The sequence below is a fragment of the Calidris pugnax genome, unplaced genomic scaffold (assembly GCF_001431845.1).
Source record: "Calidris pugnax isolate Ruff unplaced genomic scaffold, ASM143184v1 scaffold219, whole genome shotgun sequence".
Lineage (NCBI taxonomy): Eukaryota > Metazoa > Chordata > Aves > Charadriiformes > Scolopacidae > Calidris > Calidris pugnax.
In genome coordinates, this window is record NW_015094507.1 from 2,372,318 (window position 1) to 2,390,752 (window position 18,435).

At 43.3% G+C, this 18,435-nt stretch overlaps 1 protein-coding gene across 1 annotated transcript in view; it reads left to right on the forward strand.

Annotated features, from left to right (window-relative positions):
* WDPCP (WD repeat containing planar cell polarity effector) overlaps nt 1-18,435 on the forward strand; it is a 155,399-nt gene that overhangs the window by 81,265 nt on the left and 55,699 nt on the right. Inside the window, exons 12-14 of the mRNA XM_014964364.1 lie at nt 468-1,077; nt 5,053-5,241; nt 7,800-7,923. Of these exons, the coding sequence (XP_014819850.1) occupies nt 468-1,077; nt 5,053-5,241; nt 7,800-7,923 (923 nt within the window). The remainder of the gene's footprint in view (nt 1-467; nt 1,078-5,052; nt 5,242-7,799; nt 7,924-18,435) is intronic.

Consider the following 18,435-nt stretch of genomic DNA (forward strand, 5'->3'; position numbering starts at 1 on the left):
TTGTCGTGGCCCAGAGCAAATGATCAAAAATGCTCTGCGTGTGGTGCTCGGAGTAAGCTATTATACATTTCTCCAGAAATCTGGGGGTTTCTCCCCCACCTCACTTGTGAATAACCAGTTATTGTTTTACATCAGTCAGCCACTCGTTTCTCCTCTTAACCACACTATTAGGACCATCCTCTCTTTTATCTCCTATTCTGCTAACCTGCTATATACTCTGGACAGACAAATACAGCTCCAGCTGTATCGCAGGGACTTTTAATCAAAGGAATTAACCTTTGAAAAGTTAAACCAGTAGATTTTATAACTCCGTTTCCGACATGCAGATTTGTTTTAGCTCACTGACCCACATTTGCCGCAGTCTGCTTTTCAAATCGTGGTGGTAAGAATAAACCGTTACCAATGACGACCAAAGCCTTTTGGATTTTATTTTATTTTTTTAATTTTTTATTATTTTTTTTCCCCAGGTCCTGAGTTACGTCCGTACGGAGTGGGATCCTCTGGATGCTGGCTTCGGCGCCAACCAGCCCTACCAGGTCCACACGGTGGAGCGCTCCCTCTCCGCGGACAAGGAGCCCATGGCCGACAGCTGCCTCTACAAGTGTGGTGGGAACAGAATGCAGTGTGTGGCCGTCACCCGAATACCCCTGCGCTCCAAGGCCATCAGCTGCTGCAGAGATGCCACGGGAGACAAGCTGGTGCTGGGCTGCGAAGACGCCTCAATAATCCTGTACGAAGCCTACAACCGGGTGACTCTGCTGGCCCAAGCGGAGCTGCTTCCCACTTCCATGTCCTACCACCCATCCGGAGCCATCTTTGTGGTCGGCAGCTCTCAAGGGGAGCTGCAGATATTTGACACGGCTCTGTCCCCAATTAAGATTCAGCTCCTGGCCCAAGACTATTCACCTGAGGCAACTCTGCAGTTCAGTAAACACTTTGAGGTGCCCAGCAGCCTCGTCCAGATCCAGTGGGCTGCTCCGCAGGTCACATCTGCCAGTGCTGATGGCACAGATATTAATGACCTTTTGTTGGTCAGATTCGACAAAGGACCCTTAGGAGTACTTCACTTTAAACTGGGTAAGTTATCGAGCACATCTATCGAACCCTGAGCTCTGAAGGAAACATCTTGGAGACTTCTTGGAAAGACAGGCTGAGCGAGTTGGGGGGGTTCAGCCTGGAGAAGAGAAGGCTCCGGGGAGACCTTGGAGCCCCTTCCAGTCCCTCAAGGGGTTCCAGGAAAGCTGGGGAGGGACTCTGGATCAGGGAGGGGAGCCCTAGGAGGAGGGGGAAGGATTTGAAGCTGAAAGAGGAGAGATGGAGCTGAGATGTGGGGAAGAACTTGTTTGGTGTGAGGGTGGTGAGACCCTGGCCCAGGTTGCCCCGAGAAGCTGTGGCTGCCCCATCCCTGGAGGAGTTCAAGGCCAGGTTGGAGGGGGCTTGGAGCAACCTGGTGTGGTGGGAGGTGTCCCTGCCCAGGGCAGGGGGTGGCACTGGATGGTCTTTAAGGTCCCTTCCAACCCAAACCGTTCTATGAATTCTATGAATCTTTCCCTCACAAGATGTTTGTAGCTTGAAAGCAACACCCTCAGTTTAGATATATGGGACCAGAGCCCTAAAAGCACGTTGTTCCAATGGTGTCTGAAGATGTGAACCAAGGAGTTAATGATGTTTCACAATTAATTAGTATCTTTGGGGTATGACAGAACAAGACCCTGATCTGTTGTTGGATCAGGGTACCATTGTGTTCCCTTCTACCTTCATAAAGCATAACAATTTCTCATATTGCAAGTTCTGTTGTTCTGTAGTATATAGGTTTAGGAAATGTATTAATTCTGTAGTAATTCCCCTAACAAGCTAATATAAGCTGTATTTAACAATACAATGCGAATGCCATTTTCTTTCCTAAATTATTTTTTTGTGTGTATGATTGCAACTGTCCTTTCCATTTCAATGTGTATTTGTCCCAGTACTCTGTTCTTCCTGACTTCTATATGTGAAATTACACCACCTGAAGAATTTTCACACAAGAAGGCAGGTTTCTGTAACCCTCGTAGAAGTTTGGTCTCTCGATGAATTTTCTAGGAGCTGTGAATAAAAGTAGTAATAATACTAATTTCAGAATTTATATACCACTTCTCAGTTTAGGAATGAGGAGAGTTTACGAGGGTAAAACCGTAAACCATCTTCATTTTACAGACAGAATAAGGAGAAGCAGTAAAGGAAAGCTAAAAGGCTAAAAAGAGTTACCCAACGAGTGACTGAACCCAGAATAAAAGCCCACCAGTGAGAACTGTGTTCATTCCGTTCCAGGCAGGCAAGTTATGGTGGGGCCAACCCACTGGGAGGGCTAAAAAACCAATCACGCTTAAATCTTCTGACTGCCCAGCAGTCAGTGTTTCAGCAGAGCATGTCGAATACACCCGTCCCAGGAAATTTCAGCCTTTTGCCCATCATCTGTCCAAAGAAACAGGATTTCTTTTGTTAATCTTCCCGGGAGGTTTTTATGATTCGTTTGCATACAGTTACTGAGATTAGGAAGAAGTCTATTTAAACAAAAAAAACAAACACCCAAAATAACGATAAGGTTTGAAAATCCACCCTGTTTCTTTACTTATTGAGACATGCGTGTGCTTTTTTGGGGGGTCTAACGTCTGTCTAAAAGTGCTGCAGACCTAAGCGTTCGAAAAACTGAATTAAAAAACCTTAATTAAGCACGCCACTGCAAAAAGGTAAATTGATATCATAGGATGTTTGCAACAGAAATGTAGGATTGACCCTATGGCTGGGTAGTTTTAAAAGAGCTGATCCAGATTATTACTGTCATAAAAAAAAAAAAAAACAAACCAAACAATACTATTAAAAAAACTGTTTATGGGTTATTATTTATTTTGAGATAATTTGGCTGCATTCTGTTCAATGACGGATTTAATACTTGCAGAGTACCCCAGAACACTAATTATAACAGCTGTTTGATGTTTTTGTGCATGTTGGCTATTAAAAAAAAACAACCCAAGCTCTAAATTACCTCTTACCTGTCGAGCAGAAGGCACTCTACCCACATCCACCTTGCTTTTCTTCCCTCCTCCCTTGTGGGGTTTCCTCACAGCGGCTTTCCAGAAAGCACAGCTTTCTCCCGTGCTATCTTTAGCACATTTATGTTCTTAGGAAGGCAAGCAGGCTCTCAGCGCGGGGATTTAGAGGCCTTTCCTGCTAATTGCCAGCTTGTAAACTTAATTGGACTGTCTCCCTGGGCACCGTTCCTAAATCAATTAGGCAGCAAGTTGGCTGTCACCTCTTTTTCCCAAGCAGGTTGCCTGGAAGCGCACCGCCCAGGAGAAGTCAAGCATCCAAATGGGAAGACGTTGACCTCTGCAGATGAAAGTTATCACGTTTTAAAATTCATTCGCTGTAATTACTGTAAAAATCTCTTCTAGGAAGAAGGCGAAGCTCTCTCTGGCCCTCCCTCCCTCCCTCCCTCCCTCCCTCTTTGTAGTCCACTCTGCAAAAATATGCTGTTCTCTCTTGCATCCTCCTTTTCAGCTTTACCCCTCTTCTGGCTGTGCCCCACCACCACCACCTCAGCAGTTTTTAGGTCTCTAGTATTTAAGAAATCACGCAAATATAAATTAATATGGGGAACTTCGTGGTCCACGACAACAAAACCCAGACGGGCATTTAGGACTGAAACAAAATCCATAATTAACTGGTGGCTTGGAATTGTTTCCCATAAAAGACTCTTAAGAAACTGTGCCAATGGGAACGGGCAAATAGGTTTTTAACTTCCAGCTGACGTGTTATGATTTTGGACAAGTTCTGGGAATTCTCCATTGTGCTGTCTAGCCAGATTTATTTCAGGAAAAGATTCCTATTAAATTTACCCTCAAACATTAATGGCAAATATTTTTGGTGCCTAATGCCAAACTCCCTTTTCAAAAGCGTTGCGGCTTCTCGTCGTTGATGTCAACCCAGATCTTGGATAACACCAGGCTTGGTGCTGGTGCCAGTGGTTCAGCATTGCTGGCCTCGAAAGACATTTTACATAAAATATTATCTTTAATTAGCGTGCAATTAAGTCTTTTCAGCTTCGCTTAGTGATTAATGTGAAGATTGCCCAATTTACGTAATACTTGAAAAACACTAAACGTTTAGGAAGAATCAAGTCTACCATAACAATTAGATGTTATCACACATACATAGGTTAAACGTGGCTGTTGCACAGTGTAATGTCCATAGGCTTTAATACCTGCAAATGTGAAGTGAAATACAATAGACAACCGTGTCTCTTCTTTAATGACACTAAAAATCCAAGGTATTTCTCTGTTACAAAAAAATAAATATGTAAACATTTTTGCCCCAAAGCATCAGAGCTGTATTGCAAGTTCTCAGCAGGTTACTTCTCCTCAAGCTCTAGTCAGATGGTTACCTCTACTATTTTTGTTCTCAATTCTTATTTTACGTCACAAACAATATTCACAGCTACATTTACGAAAATTTTGTGAGGTACTTTTTCTATACATCAGGTCTGCTTTTCTCTTGTTATCAGACTTTTTTTCCCCAGTCCTACGGTTTTAATATCGATATTGAAATTCAGCTTGTTACCTTTCTCAGCAGAATTTCTTCCTTAAAATCAGTTTTGACAAACGACATCCGAATGTATGTTGAGAAATTATATTGAGTATTTTCCTACAGGAAGGAGGTGCTACAAGCACCTACGGATTTATTACCTCCAGTACAATACCGATCAACTGGGAATAAGCTTTTTCCACCCTTGTTTAAAACAAACTTCATTACATGATGTTGTCACCGGTGGGTATTGGCCACATTCGCTCCATGTGTGAAGTTCACTGGTGTTTTTCCTCAGCTGTCCAAAGCGTCTAAATACACCAAGATAAGAAGGAGCTATCTCACCCAAAAATTTAACACTGAAACCCATTAACTTCAACTTTCTCATTTTAACAAGCGGCGATTATTTGTAACTGCGCTGAAAAAGTAGTCGGTTGCTGCTTTACGTGCTCCTAAGGCTGTCTTTGGTTTTAATATTTCCTGTAAAAGGTGTCATCACGAGAGGACGGCTGGGCCCCGTGGAACTCATCCACCAGTACATCCGTTATGACGAGATACACGAGGCAATTAATGTCCTGAACACCATGAACTGGAACACGATGGGCCGTCAGTGCTATGTGTGCTTGAGTGCCATTGTCAATCACCTTCTCAAACAAAAGCTCACACCAGACAGAGAAGGTAAGAGTCTTTTGGATATTTTTAATGTATTTTGGTGGTGTCTTTGTAATTCATGGATGAGGACAACGTATTTAGTGACCGTATAAAGAAGACAATACTGAGAATCCAGACAGCCAGCTAGATTATGGTCCTTCATAATCATACGTAGACAAGTCATTTCAATAAAATCTGGATCAATGTGTTGATCACACTTTAGTTCATTTGTGTCAATAGCGACACTAAAATAATGTGTATTTTAATATGTATATGGTGTAGGCATGACTTAATATATGTATCACTATCATATGTACACTGGAACTTTATTACATGACATACATTTGCTTATGTTACAGACTAAAATTACCTAATATAGGATTGAAGAGTTTGTTTTGTGTTCACACTGAGGCAGCACTCACTTAAGGAGGGATGTTTTCCTGCAACAGGGACAGGAGATTTTAGTGTGGGTTTTTTTTTAAGGTGCTTTTGAAGGGTCATTCTTTCATTATAAGATCCAACGGCTTCGAATACACTATCCTCTGCTGCCTCCTTTAGGATTATAGCATTTGTCCTCCCTGTAATCCTCTGGGCCCCTGCAGGAGTAGCTGGGGTCCTCTGTCGAGAAATGAGAACTTTTGGGTTCAGCCTCCTCGTCTGCTGAAGCCTGGTGTGATGCCTTCCCTTTTATTTGCTGCCCATCTTGCAACTCAGTAGACTTCAAGATTTGAAGCGCCTTGATTTAGCAGAGGTGTCATCCCCCAGCCTAGTAGGCAGAGAGCTGGGGAGCAGGAGTCCTTTGTGGCAAGAAAGGATCCAGAGGATTCTGGGGTGTTTGATGATAGAAAAACTCCCAGGTGCCCTACGTGGCCACCGAGCTCTTGGCTATCCCATTTTGGGGGTTCCGATTAAAAAAATCTCTTGTGAGCAGAGCACATCAATTCTAAATCAAACCATGCTTTTAAAAGGACCCGTGAAAAGGGCTGGGTTTGAAACTCTTGTAAAAATATGCACATTATAAATAGATGCCTGTGTGTTTCCCCCCCACACCATGTAGCTCCCTAACCCTGTTTACAGCAGAAGGAATTTTATTCTGGCCAGGAGTTATTCTATGAGAATCTAACAAATTTGGCATGGTAATTTGTTTCCTTTTTTTTATTAGCAAAACCCAGCGGGGCCTTTTATTTATAGCCATGGGGCAGTTATCTTTGAGATCTTTATTCTGCCTTCAACATCAAGCTGGGCTATCTAATGAATCTATGGCTGTGCTGGTGGTTACTCCTGTTCCATGTAGGTTGAGATATTTCAGAAGTACAAAACATGCTGTCAAGAAAACAGCAACGGCAAGGGAGCCCGGCTTGTTTTTGCAAAGGTACTGCTGTATTCAATTTTAATCTAAATTGACTGCTACCTTGAGAGAAAATGCCTTTAAAGTTCAACTTATCTTACTGTCTAGATTTAAGATAACGCAAAACCTAATTTACTAGCAGTTTGCCTGTGTTACTGACACAGTGCTATTAGCACATCTAGTGCTATCAAGCCAAATGAAACATAAATATGCTTGGAAATAAAGAGCCGTTGTTGCTAAATACAGAAATGGCTAGTTTTAACAAACATTAGTAACAGCAAATCAATGAGGTATTGTCTGCCTAATGGGACAACACCTTACATTTTGCTTTTAATTCCCATTGCTGATTAGCAATAGCAGTTTGCACATTCATTCCGAAAGGAGAACCTATATAGCAAATATATATTAAATTCTCCCTGGTCTGCCTAGAAGGACTTGTACTAGGTGTTAACTTTCAAGCAGAAGTCACATAACATAAATATTATTGATAATTAAATTTCCTTTCAGCTAAGCCTGTGGGACACAAAGGTATACTGCATATTTCCTTGTATTTTTGATAATTTTGTACCAAAAACATGGAGAAAAATGCCCAAGAGCTCCAGCTGCAGAGTATAGCAGTCAGAAAGTATTTAAAGTGAAAACAGCTTCTGTAGTAAAGGGGCCTTATTTTATTGCTTACAGGGGAGGTTATCCTATTTCCCACCACTGCATGCTGCAGGAGAGCCAAAGGTTTTCTAGACTCTTTTATTTAAAATTTTTAAAGAACTGGAGGCTGAAAGAGGTTCCTTAGACCTCAAGGCCACCCCAAGAAGGGTTCTGTCACCCACTGACCTAACGCGATCGTCCCTGAAAGACTGAACTTCCTTGTTTGCCCAAGAGGACAAGGACAGTTTGAGCTCAGGGAGAGTCGATCTCTACTGGACAAACTCGTTCAAACCATATTACTCATATGAGTCACTTTTAATTGTGCGCTGCTGGTGAGAACTTAATGCATTATAGACTTCTTCACCCTTTTGACAACTTTTGTTGCTCGAAGTCATTGTCAACCCTGCCTCAAAGTGAAAGTCTCTGCCCCCCTTTGTGTTTGTACAACCTGTCATAGTTTAATTTCATCTGTCCTGCACCACCACCACCAGCGTTTTGTCGGCGTGGGAGGAATTTGACTGCAGACGTGAGCAACCTCTTGTAATTGAAGGGGTTCCACTGGTTTCATTGCCACTGTGTTTGAACTCCGCAGCGCAGCTCGAGGCGAGCCTCGGAACCTTTTATGCTCCAACAAGACCCCTCTTGGATGCAACTGTGCTGGAGTTCAGGGACCCCATCAGCAGATACGCGAGAAGGTTCTTCCACCACCTGCTCAGGTGAATGACAGTTTCAACTTCTATCAACTTCAAATTAATTGCATATTTCAGTAACGACCTACTTTAATGTGGTTAACGTTTTCCAAGAGGACCACCCCTGAAAAAAAAAATGCATTCATTGTTAGTGTTTGTTTAACTTGCACTTCGTTCCTTTCAAGTGCAGTATTACAGATAAAATGCTATTCAGAGCTCTTCTATCACCAATACACTTTAAATGAATCGTCCTTTCCCTTTTAGCTTGGTAGAAAAAAAAGAGAGCGTGCTCCTGAGAGGTTTATATTCACCAACTACTCGCAGATGAACTATTAAAACATCTTGCAAACTTGGAGAAAACACCAAGTTTAAATAGATGCTCAAATGCAAACGGATGGTACGTGGTCCGAGACATTTTTGTCTTTGTACCATTGAAATCTGAGCGCTTTGTTATTCTCATCCTCAAAGTTCTCATACAGAAATTCATATTCCAGTAGTTCTCAGTGAGTTTTCAGTGCCATTAAAATAGGGAGAAAATGAAATGTTGCATTTGTCGGTAAATTATATGCCATTAGTAGAGTCATAATACCAAATTCAGCTAGAATTTATAATACATTGGTTTATTGCTATATTTTTCCTTCATGATAACTTAATAGCCCAAATTTCAATCAGTTGTAAGTAGCAATACACAGCAGTTTAACCTGTTCACGTGTTCAACCACAAACACAGCTGAAACATTCCCTCAGAGATCTATCCAGTGGGTGAAAATAAGGAAAAATTACTTCCTGAACGATACAATGTTTGTAACACCCTCTTGAGGAGGGGAAGTGTAGATGGACATAGTGAGAAGACTTGCAATGCACCCATTTTTGGCGATTCTTGCAGGTTATATACAAAGTTGGCATAAGCAAAGCTAGGAACTGCCAAGTTACTTTGATGGTACAGTTTGTGCTGCTTTCAGGTCTCAAAGAGAAATATTGTACATTGTCTTCTGCATCTTAGAATCACAGAATCATAGAATTGCCAAGGTTGGAAGGGACCTTTCAGATCATCAAGTCCTCCCATCAACCCAACACTGAAAAAAACACCACTGACCCATGTCCCTCAGCACCACGTCTACACAGCTTTTAAACACCTCCAGGGATGGTGACTCCACCACTTCCCTGGGCAGCCTGTTCCAAGGCTTGACAACCCTTGGAGCACCCAGGGAGCAGCGGGGTCTCCTCATGCCATTTATACCTCCACTCTAAAGCAGCCCCCTCAACCATCTATGGTTTTGGGGCAGCTTTAGGAACTTTTGCTTTTTGTGTTATTTCGCTGTTTCCCTGTTGTCAAAGGGATTTGTGGCCCATGGGATCAAAGTGATAGGATCACGTGCTCGCCACGGAACAGATGGTAATGCTTAAAGCTTATCTGAGAAGACATAATCTAAGTACAAAATGAAATGTTCAGAAATGGGAGATTTATCTGATAGAGAGCAAGGAAATGATGTTCAGAGCTGATCTTTATTGTATTAGAGTGGCTGCGCCTTAATTGGTGTTTATTTCCTTTTAGATGTTTTCTTAAATGACTAGAATGATTTGAATGTAGGCTAAGCAGAGAGTCCTGCAGATTTGTTGGAGGAGTGGTAAACCATGGTTCTGGGTGAGAGAATGCCATCGAGGCACCATGCGAGGTCTCGGAGAGTCACTGGGAGGCACAGTGCTCACTAATTCTTTCAGGCACCTGAACGTTGCAGCCACTGCTATTAAATCCCCCTGTGAGGAGCCAGCTGGGCAAGTCCCTTGTGCCAGCCTGCCTTTACCATTGCAGGTTCACAACAGGAAGGAAAATGAGGAGAGAATTACGCTCTTGCCTTTTCAGGTCCCCATGTGATGCCCGTGAGGACACTGAAAATGGAGTAGTCCTCTCACTACCTGTTTGTCAGAGAGAGAACTGTATCTGGGTGTCAGGAAGGCTACCTTTTAAGTCATAGAATTCATAGAATGGTTCAGGTTGGAAGGGACCTTAAAGATCATCTTATTCCAACCCCCTGCCCTGGGCAGGGACACCTCCCACCAGACCAGGTTGCTCCAAGCCCCCTCCAACCTGGCCTTGAACCCCTCCAGGGATGGAGCAGCCACAGCTTCTCGGGGCAACCTGGGCCAGGCTCTCACCACCCTCACACCAAAGAAGTTTTTCCCCACATCTCAGCTCAATCTTTCAATTTAAAACCATTATCCCTTGTCCCATGGCTCCCTTCCCTGATCCAGAGTCCCTCCCCATCTCTCCTGGAGCCCCTTGAGGGACTGGAAGGGGCTCCAAGGTCTCCCCGGAGCCTTCTCTTCTCCAGGCTGAACAACCCCAAGTCAGTTATATGTGCTCTGCCTCAACCTTTGTTATTTGAATTATTCACCACTTTTTTTACCATTCGTTTAGCACTAAACACTTTTAAGTGAGTTAGGAACAGGGAGTCCCTTCACAGGGAATTTGTGGTGCCACAGACACATCTGTGTGACCAAACAAGAAGACTTGGATGCAGGTGCACGGGAAAGGTGTCAGTGCCACCTTGATGCAGCACTGGGGGACATTTGTGACTCTCCTGTGAGCATGAAGAGACAAAAGGGAAGCATCCAAAGTGGAATTCCTAAATTTCATGCCCTATACGTGTGGGAGCACGGAGCGAGGTGGGGGGAGACAGGTTGGGATGTGCGTGGTGGGCTGAAGAGGAGACCAGACAGATAAAGGTTGGACAGGGAAGGGTGGAGTCTTTCATACAAGATTAAAACGTTAAAACACTTACACATTTCTAGATCTAAATCTGAAAAATGTTCATATAAACAAGAGTTTTCATCCCCCTCTCCAGCTTTCCTTTGAATGCCCCACCAATCTGCCTTAAGCATTTTCTAGAAGGACCCACTCTTGGGAGAGAAATATTAATTCATTCTACATGCCGAGACAATCTTTGACCTGCCTGCTGAGTCTGCCAAAAAGGTGCCAGTTATTGTTGTACTTTTTAAGCTGTGAGTGTCTGCATATTGCTAGAATTGAGAAATACAGTTACCTTTTCAGAAGGGCTCTCCTCACCTCGTAATAATCGTGTGCCGGTGATTTTAATCTTTACTGTAGGCTGAAAGGTTGTGTATCCAGTCGCAAATAACAGGAGACATCCATTTTCACCTTATCAGCGAGATTATAGGCTATTTTTTCTAGCACCAAAGAGATCCTTTTCTAGCAAGGGAGAAGATGCTCTGTCGTTCCAAGCGATGGGGTGGCAAGTGCGGGTTAAAAAACGGTGCTGCAGCCTGGGGTGGGCCAGAGGAACGCTCCCAACAGGAGAGAGATAGGTCCCAATTAGAAGGAAGGGCGGGCAATGCCTCGCAACAGATCTAATGGGGCTGTGTCATCGGTATCCCTCATTAGGAAAGCTAACTTCTTAAATTTTGCAAACCATGCAGCCATGGTGAAAGCAGAACTCAGAGCTTTGCAGGTACGGTCCCTGAATGCAGAGCGTGGGATACCTCCAAAAGCAGGCGTTGGGGGTTCAAAATTAAAATTAAAGGCCTCTTAATCCATTACAACAGTATTTATGGAATGAATAATTATTTTCACTTATCTGTAATTAAAAAATGCAGGAACTGAATGACAAGGGGAGAAATGTATCTTAGGTGTTCCTTGCCACTTGAGCGGCGCTCCAGTGTTTGATGGTGATGTCGCTGCTTATAATAATATAATGCCTTATATCATTATGTGAAATGGTGAGCAGGGGTGGGTTTAGTAGGAAGCCTTGGGGAGCCGTAACCTCCTTGCCCCACACCCTTTCGGGGAGTGTGTTTGGAGGAGGAGGGGGGAAGAAATGGCTGCACAACCCCCTGCCCCCCCTGCAACAACCTCATCCAGCCCCACAGGGGGCATGGAAGGGGATGGAATCGGGGCACGGAAGGGGATGGAATTGCTCGTTAACTCCTCGCTCGTTAACTGCGGCGTCGCTGATTCACCCCGAGCGAGCGTTGGTGAATGGTGCTCGTCGTATTTTCTAACACGTGGAATTATCTTGTTTGTTTGACACACACACGTGCACACTCACACACACTCACACACGGACAGGAGACCACGCCTGCTCAGTTCTGTTGGGATTTTTCCTGCCTCTCCCTCGGAGGAGGAGGCGGCGAGAAAGCAAAGGCAGCGTGAGCTGGAGGTGAGGGCTGAGCTGGAAAGTCAAGTCTGAAAGGCAGCTGGGGAGGCAAGGAACAAGAATGCAGCCACGGTGGTTCTGCCGTGCCCTTTCCTCCTTTATTCTGCTGAGCTTGTGTCCGGGAATACGCAGTTTAAGGATTTTCTTGCACTTTTTTTTTCTACATGGAAAAACACCAAGGTTCAATTTTTAATTGGTTTTAAAGTGGAAGAAAAAAGATTCAGATTAGATCTCAGGAAGAAATTTTTTACTATGAGGGTCGTGAAACACTGGAACAGGTTGCTCAGAGAAGCTGTGGCTGCCCCATCCCTGGAGGTGTTCAAGGCCAGGTTGGATGGGGCTTTGAGCAACCTGGTCTGGTGGGAGGTGTCCCTGCCCAGGGCAGGGGGGTTGGAACTTGATGATCTTTGAGGTCCCTTCCAACCCAAACCGTTCTATGATTCTATGACTCAAAACCCTTTGGGCCTTTCCATCTGATAATTCCATCCGGAGAATGTTGTTGTGCCTTTTTCCCCGCAGTACAAATGCGTTTCCCTACAAAGCAAGGCTCTGTGGTAAATAAAAAGGCAGCGCAAAGTGTAGCTCCGATCACATTCTCTGCTAGAATTTTGGATGGATTCATGAAAGATTCTCCTTTCCCTGAACCCAAGCACGAAAACCTGCCCCATGTTTTTGCTGTTACTGTCTTTACTCCTTCGCCAATCTTCTCACAAGCGTTGTGCACTCTTCCCAGCGCTCAATGCAAGATGCTACCAGTTAAATGCAAAGAAGAATTTACCTCCACGTTGGACAGAACGTTCCGAAAGTGGTATGAATTTCCACGCGGAACTTGATGGAGCTCCTTTGTAAACAAACACTCCTACAGGAGATGAGAAAGTAGGTGGTCGTTAGCGTCAGGGGAGACCTGCTTCCAGCCAGAACTGATTTTTATGAATCACTTGACTGTTCAAGAGTTCTGAAGTGTACTGCTGTACCACCTGACATGATGCCTTGACACAGTTCAGTTGTCACTTAAGTCCAAGACAGCCTTTGAAAAGCTAAAATAAAGCTCTTCTGCCCTGCGGGTACATCGCTTATGCAGTTCAGTTTACCACCCCTTGGTGAGCAGGTTCCCGTATCACTACACTGCAATCTGCAATGTAGATATTCACTCTCAGTATTCTATCCTAAATAGGAGCCTAAATGAAAGGTGAAAAAGTGCCTCAACTCCGTAGGAACAGTTCCCAATCCCATCTGCTGCCAACTGCGTGGAACTGAGGGCCAGAGTCAGCAAAGAGCTTTTTATGATCCTTTTTAAGAGCACCCTAAAAGTAGAATCTATAATTATATTGGTCCATAGTGTTTCACAAAATATGTATAAACATTAATGATGCTTCAGGACTAAGAGTGTCTTTTATATTCATGAGGTAAGCTATGAGGCTTTAAATTATGCCTTCAGATAAAATGACCACTGATGTCAGTCAGGTTCGCGATGGTGGCCACATGAGCAGAATTCATCTCTATGGGAGTACGTTCAGTAGCAGCATTCTGACTAAAGGAGCACCTTCTGGAGAGGACTTTGAAGACTCACTTTTTGTCATCTTGTGAAAACGATCAAAACCAAAGGCTTTCATATTGCCACGGCACCGATAAATGAGAATTTCAATTCCTGTGATGGAACTGCACATGAAAAGATTCCCCTGGTCATGCTTCTTGACCTGTTTTAGAAACAAGAAATAAAGGCACTGTTTAATGGAACTGGATTATTTTTGCAGTTAAAGAGGTTAAATATCTCAGGAAAAGTTTAGAATGTCTTTACTTCGGTCCTAATGATTTTTTTTTCTTAAACCAGCTCCACAACAGTTTTCAATTTCAGTCAGATGCTTTGATGCCACAGGAACGGCTCCAGGATTTAATTCTCTAGTGGTGATTACAATGTAAGAAACATTGAGCAAAATATTGGGGAGGGGGAAGGAACAAATGACACGACTTAATTGCTTGAGAATAAAATCCCGTGAAGATAAACCACAAGACATTTCTGTCAGAGATTTGGGCAAGACTTTCTGCTGAACCCAATGGGAGACACGCTTGGAGCGTGGGAAGAGCGGCCCCTGCCTCACACTTAGAGCAGTCCCAGAGCTGCTGTAATAAGGAGCCATTTACCCACAGCCACCAACAGATGGCTGTTTGGTGGCCCGGGGTGCCACAAGTCCTCCAGTTCTCTGCTTCGTCCTCACCCACGGGACTGCGCTAGAAGAAAGGAGCACAGAACGGTTCCTCTGGATGGTTGTTCTTTGTGCCAAGATGATTCCCACACGCTGGTTAATCTGACTTCGATATTGTTACTTCTAGAAGCTGAGCCCACATAGAGACCCTTGTTGTGTTGTGTAACTGATAATCTGCTCTCATAAGGTGGCGTTTTCCTGCTGTACCATCCGTGCAGTTCCCCTGAAGTCTAAGGGGCTTTGGGCGTACAGAAACAATGCATATATAACATATCCATGGACAAAAACTCAAGAATAAGTTCTTAACAACACATCTCCACCCTTGAGCAGCTGCATTAAGTCAGCTTTATCTTTCAAGACTCTTTCAAGCGTCGTTTAGATGTGGTGTTGGGGGATATGGTGTAGGGGAGAACTTTGTAGAGTAGGGTAGATGGCTGGACTCAATGATCCCAAGGGTCTCTTCCAACCTAGACGATTCTATGATTTCCTTTGCAGGTCACCAGTTAGAGTCATATAATCATACGGGGTTGGAAGGGACCTCTGGAGATCATCTAGTCCAGCCCCCGAGAGTTGGACTCGCCCTTGAGAGTTACTCTCTCCCCGTCAATTTTATCCAGTCACTAATGGTATCTCCTTCTGGAGCGACACTCAAAAAATCTCATCTTGAGGTCCTGACCAAGAACGTGAATTTAAGCGTTTGGTTTTTTCTCTTTCTCTTGCAGTCTTTCCAGATTGATTCAGGTCTCATCTCTTTACCAAGATACTTTTTCTCCGTTCATCTTCAGAGTCTGTCTGAGCCCCACCAGTACTCCACCATCACACTTCCCTTTTCTGCATATGGACCATCTGGCAACGTGCTTTCTCGAGCTCAGCTCATCACATCAGAACAGAACAGGGCTTGGCAATTTGCAATCCACTTGTTGCATGCAAAAAATTGTTTGCCTTCCTCCTGAAAGAGCTTTGCTTTTCTGACTTTTCTCCCACTTCCATCCAGTACCTTCCAGGAGGAGCTGATTGAACAGCTAGGCAGCCCTAGGCTTCCCATCCTCAAATGCAGAACTACTTTCTATGGCTCTTCAGAACCAAAGAGCCTGCTAAGGAAAGGATACCATAAGTAGAATTTAGAACAAAGGTCAGCAATAGTCAATTGTTCAATAACTGGATGTGGTGTCTTGGAGGTACACCTCACCTTCCCTGACTTCCTAATGTAGAATTTAGATGTCCTACATGCTCATCTAGGCTTCCTCTGTAGTTAGCGTAATGACATGGGCACCCAAAAGTTGAGCAATCCCTTCGAAGGGAGATGTGTAAGATAAGCGTGAAGAATCAGTGCCTGTCCCTATCAATTAACTATAAAGGGAGCCTACCTGATTAGCTTAAATTAGCCATGTAAAAGTGAGCTGTTTGAAGATAAATTGAATGATTTGCACTGTAAATGCCTAGCTCCTGTATCACATTATTACTTGCCAGTTAACAGAAAGATCCTAGATGGTCAGATACAGTTTATGTAATAGAAGGAGACAGCAACAAAGACTAGCAAAAATATACGAAGGAAGGTTTGCAGAAAGACACAAAAATCGGATAGGCATGCAGATCTCTTTCAAAATCCCCTTTTGACCAGTTGGCCAGCATGGGAGAGTATGGGGATATGTCTTAGTTTACACTGGTAAGTGTTGAAGTATTGATAAAAGAGGTTATACAGTAGGTAGTTAAACAGCAATATATGAGCAGCACTAGGTAAAATTCATCCAGAATTCTAAAAGTAGTCAGTGATAAAATAGCTGAGATGCACACACTGTGGTGGATAACCTCTAATTCAGAATGACCTTAGCACCTGAGGTCAGGAATATGGGAAATATGTCAGTTTTCAAAACGCAGTCTGGAGATACCTTGAAGAACTTAAGCCCTCTAAGTCCAACCCCCATACCAGTGAATTTAGTAGGAACTATATTAAAACAAATAGTGAACATACGGCCAAATCCGTTGTGTTGGGTGAGAGTCGGCAGGATTTCTGCAAAGGCAAGTAATGTCTCAAAACTCTGAATTCTTTGACCACTGAAGACCTTTGACCACTGAAGACCTCCCACTAAAATGTCTTAAAGAAACTAAGCTGCCGCAGGGTAAGAGGGAAGCTCCCCTTTCCTAGATAAATAATTCATTAAAAGGCAAGAAACAGAGTTAATGGTCAGTTGTCAATGGATGTCACCAATAGAAACTGTAAGTGTAGCAGATCTATACTCATAAATAGCCCAGCAAAGGAGCAAATAACGAGGTGTTGGCATTTGCTAATGATACTAAATTTTTAAGACTAGTTAAGATAGGGCCTGCTGTGAAGAACAGTGAAAGGGTTTCACATGGCTCAGTGGCATAGTGGCAAAATTGAGGATTTAATGTAAATACATTCAAAACGGAGCATATGGTAGGGGGTGACTCCTAACTTCATGTATAAAATGATGGAGTCTGAGCTCACCATCATTCTGGAAGATGATTTTGGTCATAACTCCACAGCTCTAAGTCAACCCAGTGCTCAGCACAAGTACAAAAAGCAAATCAGACACCAGGAATTCTTAGAAAAGGAACAGGCAACTAAATAGTGAACTTCAGCTCACCTGAATTTTGTGTTTGGTTTTGGAGTCCCATAATCTTTAAAAGGATATAGCAGAACTCAAAAAAGCTTCAGGAAGGGCAGCCAGGATGATTAAAGGCATGAAACAGCTTTAGTGAAAGGAATGACTACACAGACTAGAACTCCTCAACCTATTGAGGAGGCAACTGAGATAGAGCTCTATTAAATTGTGAGCGTTAGGGAGAAAGAGCGTGGTAAATGGCTGCTCACTGCTTCCTCTAATACAAAAACTAGGGGTCATCAAGTGAAGCAAAGATGTGGCAGCTTCAAAATACAGTGATTCTCCACATAACGTGTAATTAAAATACGAAGCTCCTTACCACAGGATGTTGGGGATGATAAAATTGTACAGGAGCTGAAAGGCAGGGCTCAGGGAAGAGAAATTCACTGAGGAATGCCAAACACAGAAACCACCTCCGGCTCAGCAAAGTCCTGGACTACAAATTGTTGGAGACTAGGAGACTCCTGAAGGAAGTATCACCATATGCTTGCCCTCTCCTAGGTGCCCAGCTGTTGGCAAGGTGTTGGGTTAGACCTGCCTTCGGTCTGAGCAAAGGCTTGTTCTTAAATTTTGTGGTGTTGTACATGATGCTGTGCGGAAAAAGCATAAAACACTCATAAAACACCCATTAATTTTCCATTTGCTCCCTCTAAAACGTGCCAAAATTCATCCAATCAAAGCTCTAGAGGATTTCTTGTCTGGCTCTCCTGGGGCGGTATTTGCTGTAATGGAGTTCTTATGTATGGGAATTTTATGAGCACTATTTTGTTGCAAAGAAATAATATTGGCTATTGACAAACCTAGATAGAAAAGTAAATACACTGTCATGGACCTGTAACTCAATGAATGATTCAAAATTTGGCCCTCCACCATGACTTTATAATTAGATATTTATCTTTAGGCAGCCAGCTTTAGAAAATATTGAGCTTACGTATTTTCTCTGAGAAGTCTTAGCACTGAAAAAAAAGGCATCTTATCCAATGTGAGGCGTGAGGGAGGCTTGGCCCCGTACCTCGTGGAAAGTCAAGGAGGAAAAGGGCCTCTTCAAATTAACTTCGATTCCAAATTTCCATCTGCTGCAGTTTGGAAATGCGGGGATATCGCACGTATACAATAGGGATTTATTCTAGAGACAGCAACTCATCCTTAACCATAGCGATGATACTGGGCCTCTGTTATAGAGCTGTCTTTAGCGTGTAGACATGCTGATATGTTTGCTTAATAAAATCCAGCTTTCAAGACATACGTTAAGTTTACCTGATCACCGGAGTGAGAGGGATAAAGCCGGAAAAGAAGAAAAGCAGAAGCGAATTAGTGCAATAAAAGGCTAGGATTTAACAGACAGGGTTGAGTAAAATAAATGTGAAACAACAGGTGTCACTGACTCTTATCAGCATTTTTAATTAACATCTGTTTTTTAGCCCAAAGTACTTTGGAAGAGTGTGTTGGAGTGCGTCTGTATTTAAAGATAAAGATAGACTGTTGAGAAGTTACTAATAGTAAGGGGTTGGGGGAACAGAGCATTTTGGGGGCG